This window comes from Grus americana, chromosome 20 (genome assembly GCF_028858705.1).
Source record: "Grus americana isolate bGruAme1 chromosome 20, bGruAme1.mat, whole genome shotgun sequence".
Classification (NCBI taxonomy): domain Eukaryota; kingdom Metazoa; phylum Chordata; class Aves; order Gruiformes; family Gruidae; genus Grus; species Grus americana.
The window spans coordinates 7641694-7654299 of NC_072871.1; the positions used below are offsets into that span (position 1 = coordinate 7641694).

Below are 12606 nucleotides of genomic sequence, written 5' to 3' on the forward strand. Positions count from 1 at the left end.
GTGGTCCCTTATGCTCCAGAAAACACTTATGTTGAGCTATTTTGACTTCTGTGTTTTGACTTTGCAGCACACCTTTCGAGAGAGACATTTTGGACAGATTTTCCAAGGCTTTCTATATCTAATTTCCAAGGACAAAAAACCCACAAACAAAAGCAAATTACCTGCAGGGGGATCATGCTGTCACCTCTGAAGCTGCCCCTTCAGATCCATGAGCAGGCTGTAGCTGCTCCAGTCAGCCCAGAGACCGGCCAGCACCGCAGCAGCCACCGTTTGCTCCTCCTCCTCGGAGGCTTCGCAGCCCCTGGTCCGGACTCCAAGGATGCCTCTGCTCCTGTTTCGTTATTCCTCCTGTGCCTGAAACCAGGTCCCATCTTTTGCAGTGTCCTTCGCCTTCCTGGGCAGCTTGAGAGCAGAGGAAAAGGCGTCTCTGGTCTCGGCCCTCACGTCTGCTCCAAAAGTCCCCGTCAGCCCCAAGCAGAAGCAAACGGCAATCTGCTCAGCTCTGGCAGAGGAAGAAGCACCTTTCCAAGCGAGTCTCTCACGTTAAAGCTTGCAATCCCTGTTCTTTACTGAGACTCTCAAATCCGAGGACTGTCATTAGTAACGATTTGATATTTTCTTCCAAAAACAGATTGGAGATGTGAAGGCAGAACCCCACCTCTGCAGGACACCACCGGGAACATCCACGGGGCGACAAACCCGGCTTTGTGCCCTCGTGGTGTGTAAGGCTGACCCCGCGCCATTCTCCTTCCTTAACGGACGCCGTCAGGGTGCAAGGCCCGAGGCCGCTGTAGGCGGCATTACCTGTACCAGGAGAACTTGGGATCACGTCAGGAAGCAGAAGCGGTTCCAGGTGCCACAGCTACAACTGCTACCCAGCGGCTCGGTTCAGAATAAGCACTGACTCATGTTTCATTCCTCCTGATGTTTTTAACTACTTTCAAAATATCCAGGTTTGGGACCTGGAGAAGTCAATGCAACGGTGACACAGAGGGACAAGAGCGGCTGGTCCCAAGGGACACCCCTTTCCGCTCCCGCCCGTCAGAGCTGTGCTGTTTTAAGCTGCTTAAACTCCAAATTTAAAACACAAAGCACAGAGAATAAACTGGTTAAAACAAGTTTTATTTAACAAATTATATTAAGAATACAGACTAAGTTATCACACAATGAAACTTCCCTTTGTAAAATACAGGAGGGTCATCTAAAATAAATATAAAACGTAGTAACATTCATAAGATTAATGCACAGTAAATTCACTTTCAATAACCCAACAAAATGCATAGCATCTTAAAAAACCACTTTGCAACTGCATAAAAGGTTGCTCTCTTCCATTTGCATTATGACATTTAAAACTGTTGCTGTTAGGAAACAATTTCACAATAAACGACCAGAATATCCAAACTGTTTGGTTTCCCTGTACTGAATGAATTGAGCAGCACCTTACTGAGCTTTTTCACGAGCAGAGGAGCACCCTCCCTACTGCAACGCTGCCAGAGTTTTATGGCTCAGGATAACTCACGCCGACACCGCTCGGCTGCCCCGCTGCCGGGAGAGGTTCCCGTCTGTTTGCAAGGCTCGAAGGCTGAGGTAATTATTTGAACGCGGTGAGACGCGCGTGCCCTTCAGGAGTGGGAACGGCTCTCCGGTGAGCTGCTCTGCCGGCACCCACAGGACATGCCCGCTGCCAGCCCGGCCAGGCCCTGGGGCTGCTCTGGGAGAGCGGCCAGCGGGCAGATCGGGGCAGACGGACCCCGTGTCGCCTGAGGGCAGTGGGGAGGTGAAGGCCAGCGTCGGACCGGCCAGCTCCAAAGGCGCCGCATCCCATTTTCCCTCCCCCAGGGAGATTTTTAGGGCCCCTGTGCAGAGGAGGTGCGCAGACCTGCGGACGCACGCCAGCATGGGACGTGCCGTGCCCTTGCCGGGATGCTCTCCAGGCTCTGTGGTGTGCGGGTTTGGTTGGAAGAGCTCAGGAAACCGGTGGGGGCAGGGGTGGGTGTGAAACCAAACAAGTCCAAAGCTACAGACTACCAACAACCTCGTACTACACAGGAGGCTCACGGGGATCCTCTCCTACGAACACCGCGGGCAAACTCAGTGACAGTCCAAGGAAAAGTTTGACAAAGTTTATTCCTATGTAACTACAGCTACGAGATGCTCCCACAGGGAAGGCACCTGCTACGACTGTCCACACCTGAATTTTATCACAAAGTTCACACTCTACATTACTCTCTGGACTAATTTCTTGCCTTTCCATCGTTAACACATTAGACAGCACAGCCTGGCCTGGACGGCCCACGAGTCATCTCGGCACACTACCTGCTCTTTGCCGTGAGAAATCCAGGAGGCAGTGCGTCACTACTAATTCACATCAGAAGGTGTATTTTACAGTAAGCAAACCCCTCACTGCCGCTTTTCTGTCTCTGTCGCAGACATACGATAATTTGGCAAACTAATTTCTCCTTCAGCCACAAGATTAAGCTACCTAGAGACTAGTTTTGTTCTTGAAATAGAGGCAAGTAGCCAAGCACATCTGGTAAAGCTCTGCAAATTCACTTCTGATGCTTTCCACTGACTCATCCCCTCCCTTTATGCTCCCGGCTTCTCCACAGTCAGACAACATCAACATCAGGCTCCCTGAAGGTTTATTGCCTGGGCCAATGCTACCACAGTTGCCTTTTGATCAGGGAGGGAGGAAGATGCAGAGGGATGCTGGTACTGGCTATGGCACATGCCAACGGGGAGGACTTGCTGCGAGGATGCAAGGACCAGCCTTGCAATGAGTTGCTGTCAGTACAAAAGGTACGGAACAGCAAATAAAACCTGCCTGTGGAAATGCTGACCTGCTGCCCAAGATCTTGGGAATTCAGAGGTGCAATAAAAAAGCTTCCTATAATCGGTGGACTGAAAAGACGACACGTACAGTCAACCACCCTGTACCGTGTGTCTCGCTGTGCTTCCAAGCGCTGGCTCTGAGCCCTCTCCCCTTCAGCAATGCCCAGTTTTCCAGCCTTCGGTTAGCAGGTCTGAGAGCTCAGCTGGCTCTCAGCAGCTGTGGCTCTTTGTTCAAAACACCTCTTTTGCATTTGTAGCACAAGAACTGCATTTGCACTCTTCATGCTTTCAGTAGAGGGTATCCTTGCAGTGCCACAGTGCAGAAACACGCTGTGAAGATCAAACTAGTCTCTCAAGTTTCTTCGCAGATGCAGCCCTGAAGCAGCTTTGCTAGCCCAGTGTAAGAGAGGGAAGAACGAGAACCAACTATACAAATATATCCTGAAGATTTCTTAGACGTCTGTCCCAGCTGCATGTCCTGTCAGCGTTTTGAGCCATCCAGTGTTTCTTGTAGGTCACTGAAGAGAAAGCTGAGCTCGCTATCTCTACGGCAGCTGAGCAAATGTAACTGTTGCTATAAATACTATGGCACCAATTTTACCTACTGATGCTCTCTAAGCTAAATCTCACAGGAAGGGACTCGGAGCTATGTGCCCATTTTTCCGAGACACGCCAAGAAGTGCCCCACCGAATGCGAGGCTCGGCAGCGATCCAAACCTGCTCCTCACCGAGCGCTCCAGCTGCTGCAGAGTTGGCCCTGCCCTCGGCATGAGAAGATGGGGCTCCTGGCAGCTGTCTCCCCATCTCCCGGCGGCAGGAACGGCCCCTGGAGCTGTGCAGACTTTGCGCTGGCTGCCCTGCACCAGCCCGCAGCCCTCACTCTACCCAGGTAAGAGGGAAGGTCAGCTCTCTGCAGCTCCCTCATCCCAAAGCTATGAGCGCCGCACCGCTGCAGACAGCTTCTACCTACCTGCAGTGTCCACTAAGCCACAGGAGAAGCTATGAACAGATGCCACAGAAAACTACAGAACAAATTACAAGCAGAAAAATAGAAAGACAAAAGATAGATGAGATGGGCATAGTACTACAGCATGGAGTGGATTTGAACTTCAAGTGAACCTGAGCCGAATGACCAGGCTGCCATGGTATGTTCATTTGTCGATGTCGGCATCATCAATCTAGCCTTTGTGAAGCTTGGCAGTGAGGTCTGGCTTTGCTTTCCTGCAGGATAAATAAGAACTAAAAATGGTACTGCAACCTCCAAGTAAAGAAGCACTTCCAGGGGGTCACCCAAACCTCCAGAGCTGGTGCAAGTGGCATAGCTTTAATTCTTTTGCCCAAATACGACACATCTGCAACCGAATCGGCCTTTGCTTCCCAATCGCACAGCCTTGCTTTATAGAGGCAGTTTTAGAAAATGATTTACCTGATTGGAAGAAGTTGAAGCAAAGACTTGGAATCAGTCTGTCCTGAATGTTATGGTATTTTGTGCTCATTATCCCAGCAATACGGTATGGTGCCTTAAAACCAGAAATGAATCTTTGGACAAGAAATATTTTACATATGTACAAATAAAAAATACAAGCTGACAGTACAAAACCTACTGTTAGTCACCATTCTGTCCAACTAGAAAATGCAAGATCAATCAAAAGCAGTGCAAAGCAGGTCAGGGCATACGTATGACCCAGACTGAGAGCGGCAATACTGTTATTTGTTACTATGGCAATTGCATTTCAATAGGGTTAGGTAATCAGTATTTTACAATATAAAAAGTTGTACGTTTTAACACTTACTTAAAAATTGCCATTTTGCTGCCATGATGTAGTTTTTGTTCTACAGCAGAGACTTGAAAAAGCAGCACGGAGTCAGATGGGCACTTCTAAATAACTTATTACAGCAACAGACTTCTCCAAGACATGCATTTGACTCGGGAGCGAGCTAAGGTCAGCGATCACAAGGAGGCTGAGGTCAGGGTTTAATGCATCCCACTCTCATCCTGCACTACGTCAGAGTTCAGTGCTTCCCCGCGAGTGCACAAGGGAACAGGCACATCTCTTGTTTTAGCAGCTAGTGGGGCAAATATGAGAAAAGTGTCCGAAGTGATGGGCAGGCAACAGCATCCACGTTGTCAGCAGGGCCCCAGCTCCATGGGCAGCTCGGCCAGGGGTCAGCGGGAGCTGCTGGGCTCTGCCTGGGCTGCGGCCAGCGTCCAGCCCGGAAAGAAATACAGGACGTTTGTCACTCTGGGTCCTGACAGACACACAGACACCCTGTGCAAAGCGGAGGTGCTTCACCTTGGTAACTGCAGTGCAGCTTGTGCTTTCTGTGCCCCCCCGCCTTGCCAGTGTCAGCGGAGAGGGCCCAAGGCAGCTCTGAGCACGCGACCCCGGCTCCGCCAGCCGACAGCAAAAACAAGTGATCACAGTCTGGGGTTCATCCCGGCCGCAGCGGAGCTGCTGCGTGCCCGGACCTCGGCAGAGGCAGACAGGGCGTCCGCCGCAGCTCGGTGCTGCCCGCCGGACTGAGCACCGCAGGGGCCTCCTGCCGCGAGGTGTTGAGAGCCCATCAGCAGCTCCAAGCCAGCTCAGGCAGGATGCCCAGGGGCTTGTGGATTAACCAGCCATATCTTTTACTCTTCCTTACTTTTAGGGCTTGCTGCTGAGCATTTCTTGATGGTCTGCAAGCTCATGGCTTGTTGTTTGCAGCAGTTTGTGACTGTCCTGCAGCAGGGGTTACAAATTGGGGACCACCAAGGGGCTGCCGTCAGGCTCCCGGTCACGTACTCACGTGCAGAGGCGTCCGCAGCAGTGTGGGGCGGGGGGGGAAGGCAGCTGCCAAAGGGTTGCGCAGTCCCAACGCGTGGAGCAGCGTGCGCAAGAAGAGGTGGTGCAGTGCAGGGCGGGCGGCGATGGCCGGATGAGCGGAGGTCTGCCGGGACGGCCCCGGCGCCACGTCCCGCTCAGTAGTACGCACGCACACGCCTGCTCCAGCGCCGGCGGCCCCTCTCAGGACTGCGGGACGGGCGGGCACCTGGTGGGGCTGGGCGGCAGGCGGGCCGCCGCGCTCTGCTCCGTCCGGAAGCTGTAGTCATACTGCAGGGCAAAGCGAGACAGAGGGAACCGTGGGGCACTGCTCGACGGCAGCCTGGGCCAGGGCGTGTGGCCATGCAGCCACGTAGCCACGCTCCCTGGCCCGTGCCTGGGGCGGGATGTTACAACAAGCAGAAGAACGAGATAAGAACTGGGCCTGGCAGCACCCTGAGCCGTGACCTCGTCCCCCCTGCCCCAGGCAGGGCCATGCCGGGGAGCCGGCTGGCACCGCCTGACCCCACATCGGTAACCGTCCCGGATAGGTTCGCCCCCCTCCCCTAAACCCCAGCTTTAACACAACATGACCACACTCATCCTGCGCATAAAGCAGCTAGTCAGAGAGGTTCCCCTTTGCAGGCCTCGTTTACACAAGATAGTATCATCATAATTAACATTTTTGGATTGCCAAGGTGGGTGAAAATTCCTACATACAAGACCCTGCACCTGACAGATATCCCTGCAGCTGGCCAGAGGCTGCTGCAGCCCAAGGGACGTGCCTGCAGCCGATGGACATCCCTACAGCTGAGGAACGTCCCTACCGCCGGCTGGACGCAGCTGAGCGGGCCTGGGCACCGCAGCGTGCGTGGAGCGTGCCGTAGCAGTGCCATCTCGTGGCACGCTGTGGGCCGCACCCTGACAGCCCCAGGCCGCTCTGGACGGTGCTGTGGCCCCTCGCCGTGCCATGGCACCCCCAGGAGAGGCCGGGGCTGGGGTAGCTCTCCCATTGCGAGTGGTGTGACTGGAGTGATACGCTGGGGCTGCCGGGGGCTGCTTGGGCAGGAGCGGCACACCACCCTGGCACACCCATTGTAACGGCTCCACGTATGGACTGTCCTCCTCACATCTCCCAGTGTCCCGTTCGTGGCTCCTGGGATGTCACCAAGATGTTCCCTCGTTCCTTTGGGCCGGGCTCATTTGTCACCACTCCTCTCAGCCAGCCTGGGGCACGGGTCACGCTGACGACGAGATGTCACTGGGAACTCAGCGCCTTTGCTGGTGCCTGACCCCAGCCACGTGTGTGGGGATGGAATCACGATGCCGGATGGGCTGGCTGTGCCAGGGCTGCCGTGGGCTTGTCCACGGTGCCGAGACGCCTCGGAGCTGTGTGAGGGCCGCGTGCTTCTTGTGGAGAGACGAGCTGACCTGCTCCTCCAGCCAGTTCCCAGCAGACGTAGGCTTGGCCTTCTCTGCTCCAACGCCAAAACCTCCTCTCCATCCCGGCGTGCCCAGCAGCCGTGCGAGCGAGGCCACCGACGCTCCGGCAGCTACCAGCCCGGAGGCGCCAGCTTCTCCCAAAAACACCCTCTGTCCCACAGAGCAGCGCAGCCCTCCCCGGGCTGAGAGGGGAAACTGAGGCAGGGGGGCCGAGCCGGGAGCGGGGGGCACGGGAGGAGCCGGGGGGGGGGGGGCGGCGGGAGCTGAGAGGGGAGCGGGAGGGGAGCGGGAGGGGAACGGGAGGGGAACGGGGGGCTGCGGGGGGGGTGGGGTGGTGGTGCGGGCTCTGCGGGGAGGCGCGCGGCCGGCAGAGGGCGCGCGGGGACCGCGGCGCGTGCCCCCGCTGCCACCAGCGCTTTGCGGCCGCCGCCGCCGCCGCCGCGAGAACCGGGCCGGGCTCCGGGAAACGCCGCGGAACTTGCAGCTCCCTCCACACGACGCTGGAGAGCCCCGTGCAGCGCACACTTCGCTCGCATCGCGGGGAAACTGTGCGAGGGGATGTGTCAAGGAGTCGTCTTTCTCAAGACTGCCTTTTAATTGGCAAACATGTCTTCATTAATTTTACCTCAATGTCATGATGTCACAGCTAGCGGTACCAGCCCCGAGCTAAATAAGCAATAAGCCTCATTTTTCAACACACAAACACATAAAGATGTCAGCTCAAACTGTTTACTAATTAACACTTAAAAAGACACAAATTAGATATGCGTGGCTAAGAGCAATTATAATCAAGACGAATTTCTCTAGTCATTTGGGAACTGAAAAAAATGCCTAATTGCTGGAACCAATGTTTTAAAAACTGAAATCATGCCAGTTAGCAAATATGTTCATTTAAAGAACATTTCATGTGACTACGCTCTGGAGAATTGACTACAAACATGAGAACAAGGAAAAATATTTCTGTATAAAATTAAAATTTTAAGCTCTTTTAGATTTACAACTTCTTCATTAAATATATTTGCAAAGAGCAGCCCATCAAAACTTGTAGCAATTAAGTGGTTAAATGAACTGCCTTCCTTGTCAGTTTAAAAGGAATGATTAATATTAGATGCTCACTTTACTAATTAGACTCTCTCCAGACTTTTTCTCAACGCCAAGCTAAAACAAAGATGGGGTGCACTCTGCCAGCACCCCGCGAGTGCAGCAGGCCCACGGCAGCCCGACGGCTGACCACGCTGCTGACAGCCACGTGGCGCAGCTGCACCCGCTGCCGCCGGAGCCACCAACAGTCCCGGTGCCTTCGCTGCCGCCTGCACCGCTCTGCACCGTACAGAGCCGCCTCGCCTGCCGAGACGCCCGCTTGGTGACGTTCGCCTGCCCCGGACAGGCAGGGCCAGCGAGGACAAACCCCTGCAGCCCCGCAGGGAGAGCCAGCAGCGGCCCTGCTGGGGCTCTGCTCCCTTCCACCCCAACGTCCACCAAAACAGCCGTGGGCGAACAGCACCCTCAGCTTAAACCCGCCTTCGCTGGGCTTCACCCTCTTCATGCACCACTTCTTCGCATGCTCCTTGGGGCACGGCGGTGCAGTCCTGCTGCAATGACATGCTGACCTAAGGTGCAGCCTGAGCGTGCAGTACAGGATTTGTGCCTACTTTCATCACTTTTCCTGAAAGGGTGGAGTCCTTTCATTCGGCTCGCCTCGCAGCTTGGAGGATGGGTGCGTACGTCTGCAAATGTGGCGACAGAGAACAATAACTCTTGGAATTCTTTGGGAATATTTTTTGCAAGGCATCTAGCTCCAGGGAAAATGTTCTCGCTGCTTTGGAAATCCAGATTTGCTGTAATAGTGCTATTGCTTGCAAGGGAAATAAAGCCATGCAGAAATTCACAATATTTATATGCGTAGCTATCTATGTGCAGACAAGATGCTTCATCAAGGAATATGGGCTGCATAATTATACTTTTCATTACTCTGTAATGTACACAGCCTGTAACGGAACAGGAGGGTGTGGGGAGAGCCGACAGGTATCAACCTTTAATCCAAGGCCGCACAAATGACTCCGGTGCCGGTGTCTCCGCATTCCGCAGCCCTGCAAGGGGCACGGGGGAGGGGTGCACAGCCCACCCCTCCAGGCAGCACCCCAAGCTGCCAAGACCTCTCCCGGACCAGGCAACACGCAGAGGGCTGCAGAAGCAAATCCACCGCGTGGGGCCCTCTGACAGATGCAGGCAGTCCCAAACAGAGGCACCGCACGCGTGCCATGCTGCAGGACCGCAGCGCCCGAGGCAGTGAGTGCTTCTGCCAGCGATTGCCCGTGTCGGGCAGCATCTTCAGAGTCGCCGTCACTGCTCCCCTGGCCTGCCAGGTGCTTGGAGAGCCCTGGCAACAGACCACCTTCTTTTCATACTCAGTCAAAGCTTCTGGGCAGGAGAAGAGGATGGATTTAGGAAACTGGACTCACAACTCAAAAAGTAGAGAAGCCATGAGGAGTTTGGAAGTTTTGCTATGCCATCTTCTTACTCTCTGCCTTTAACCCAGCTGGTCGGCACAAGAGATGACGTTTGTGACCGATGGTGCCCAAAGAAGCACATGCTGCTGAGACAGTTTTCTGAGACTTCAGCTGAGCGGCAGCCCTTGCAGACCGGCGGCTCCTCGGCATCATGCAGCCCAAGTCACGCATGTGCCAAAATGCTCCTTTGGGAACACGAGACCACCCTCAGTTTGATGGCTGTCTCTGCCCTGAGCTCCTGGAAGACGCACACTCGCAGAAAGTGCAGCCCGGTTTTCCTAGTAACAAGTTGCCAGCGCCATTAAACTGAAAAATGATGAAGTAGTTTACCTGACATTGCTCAGTCAAGTTCATTTGCTTCCTTGAGATGCAAGAGGCAACCTAACACAAACAGTGTGCTGCTTGTAACATGTTTTGTTAATAAATGAAAAAGAAAGGTTAAGACAGACAGACATCTGGAATTAAACAGAGGGCAGCAGACTTTGCCATTAGATTCAACACCTAAAGCATCTTCACCCGGCACAGATCACAGAGGACATCCCTAATTCTGAGCTTCCTGTTTGACCTCATGTTGACTTTATCCACCAGCAGTGACTCAGGAAAGACAAGAGGCCTTTTCCATAAGGGAAGGGATCTTACAACAAAGTGAACACCGCTCTTGTGACGCTTTTGCTTAGTGCCTGAATGGCTACCTACCTCCTTTTCGATTTCTGCAAGGGTTTTGATTGTGATGCCCAAGAGATCAACTGGCTGCATCTGGCAAGAAAAATAAAAAAAAAGAAACAGAAATGTAGGGGTTTTTTGTTTTGGTTTTGTTTTGTTTAAAGTCAGCAAATACTCTATCGCCAGAGATTTAGAGGCACCATCTGTAAACACATGCATAATCCTGTTCCTCAGCGCACCACAAGAGTGAAGAAGGCGGCGGCGGGTTGGGGATAACAGCTCTAAGGCCTTTCTCCCTAAGCAGGGACAGCTGACACTCGTCTCGGTGTTGCTTTGCACAGGTAGATCTTTAGCCATCTCCCTGCCGCAGGACGGCTGCTACTGAACGCATTTTGTAACACCCTATGGATTTCGTACGTCCGCAGCACGTAGGTGTGAGCGGCACCGGCTGTGGGAAGCCCCGACCAAACTGACCATATGGTGGCAATGGTGTCTAAAGGATCTGAGGGGAGGATTAGCATGACCTAATCTCTCTGCATTTGTCCTCGCAGCAGGGACTCCAGCTTTCTGGGAATAACGGCCCATAAACAACCCTTTCAGAAAGCAATGGTTGTGAAAAACCGCGTCCGGCTGCACACACAGGTTGTGTCAGCAGGAAGAAGAAAGCACAAAGCGGGAGCATGACATGAAAAATCAGATACAGCTGATGGCTTGGTGTTTGCCTTAACAGCTTCTTGTAAATTGATTTTTAAAGAGATATTGGTTTAGGATTGGATGAATTAGGGAACTGGTAATGGGATGCTGAGCCTTTGAGCTCTGGATCACCAACTTAAACTAGCACTGACCCAGTGATGCTCAAAAGTCCTTCTGAATTGGTACTGGGGTTTCCATTTCAGCCGAGCAAACCTGCCCTGCCCAGGCTGTCGGCAGCACTCTCCACCGGCACCGCAGTGCTATACATTTGCAGCTTTCTTTACAATCTATGCTAAGAAATTAGAAAAGCTTCCAGCACCAAAGAGTCCAGTTGCCATTCCTATTTCTGATGGTGATAAACCTTCAACTCCTGGGACAATTCAGTTTTAGAAATGATCTGGCAAAAGCCATTCCCACCCTACGGAAAGTATCGTGAAGCACAGCCTTGGGTTGCATCTCAAGCACCGGGTATGTATTAGGCCCCACAATAGGAAAGCTCCCAGAAGCAGGGAATTTGTGTTGATGCTTTGTGATCACTCTCCACGAAAAGATGAATTTCAGACACTGGGAGAACAACGAAGGCAACTCACCCCTTCAGGAGCGCAGGCAAACTTCTCCGAAATCATAAAAGGCACTCCATCCATTGCTGAAAGGGACAAAACGGGCAGACATGTCACATTTCCAGCTGACTTCTGACATGCAACTTCACACATTCCCAGTGACAGATCAAGTATTCACGGCATTGACACATGATTGATAGCTCATAGAAGTTATTGCCAGGCTTGTCCTCCCTCTAACTCGCCAGTGGTTTCTCTCTGTTCAAGACTCAGCTGGGTTAGTCCCTACCAGATCAGGAATTCAATGAACCCTCCCTGCTCTACCCATATACAATTTCATGGTCTCAACTTTCCGTCTTCCAATTTGGTTCAGCTGCCAAAACAGGACAGTATTTGAAACTGAAAACAAATACGGCTTAGGAGGACAGACATCTCTTTACTACTTCCACAGAGAACCATCTGGGCAAACTCGGTGGTGTCTGAGCAAGAGGATAAGGACCATACCTGGCTCAGGTGGCTCCCCAGAGCAGTAAGTACTCCTGCCTGGGGCCAAGCACCCTCCCTGGCCTGGCTGCTGCCAGTGCAAACTCAGCAGTGAGCAACGGAGCTCAAACACTTGCAAACCACATCTGGAGGATGGAAACCAGTGGAGGATGGGGACAGGCACAAGGACACGACAGCACGTGGCACAGCCTTGTGTCACCTGGCCAACCTCAATGATACCAAGAGGATTGTTTGCCTTTATATTCTCTCGTGTATTCTTCTTAGGTAGTGCGGTGACGTTCAGTGGTTTTGTCTTGCTATTGCCACCTCAGAAACGTCACAGAAGCCTCCCACAAGATGTGTCAGTGCAAGGGAGACATTTTTAAAACATGTAACTCAGCAATTTCCACACAAGACTGAAAAGGGCACATTTCTAAGGCAGAGCGCAGCCCCAAATACACCCGTTTTATTTCAGTTACACCTTTAATGTTTTCAGTCTTTAAATTTCAGCTCTGAAAGAAATAAAAACCTCAAACTAGAGCAAATTTAAGCCCTGAAATGCCCTCAAATAAGCCTCAGATAGGGTTTTCTTTCACAAAGCATCTACACCCACGAACCTGGTGT

The 12606-nt window shown here is 52.8% G+C and overlaps 1 protein-coding gene across 10 annotated transcripts in view; it reads right to left on the minus strand.

The window, feature by feature from the left end:
• Positions 1-1101: 1101 nt before the first annotated feature.
• MVB12B (multivesicular body subunit 12B) overlaps positions 1102-12606 on the minus strand; it is a 68511-nt gene continuing 57006 nt past the window's right edge. For 7 of the 10 annotated variants that reach the window (XM_054848549.1, XM_054848550.1, XM_054848543.1 and 4 more), the window contains 3 exons: positions 11533-11588; positions 10283-10342; positions 7792-9892 (listed from right to left, as the gene is read on the minus strand). In XM_054848549.1, coding sequence (XP_054704524.1) covers positions 9794-9892; positions 10283-10342; positions 11533-11588 — 215 coding nt within the window. In that variant the 3' untranslated portion in view covers positions 7792-9793. Of the gene's footprint in view, positions 5925-7791; positions 9893-10282; positions 10343-11532; positions 11589-12606 lie in introns of those variants that run through there. The other 3 variants (XM_054848553.1, XM_054848552.1, XM_054848544.1) reach the window with 2 other exon arrangements.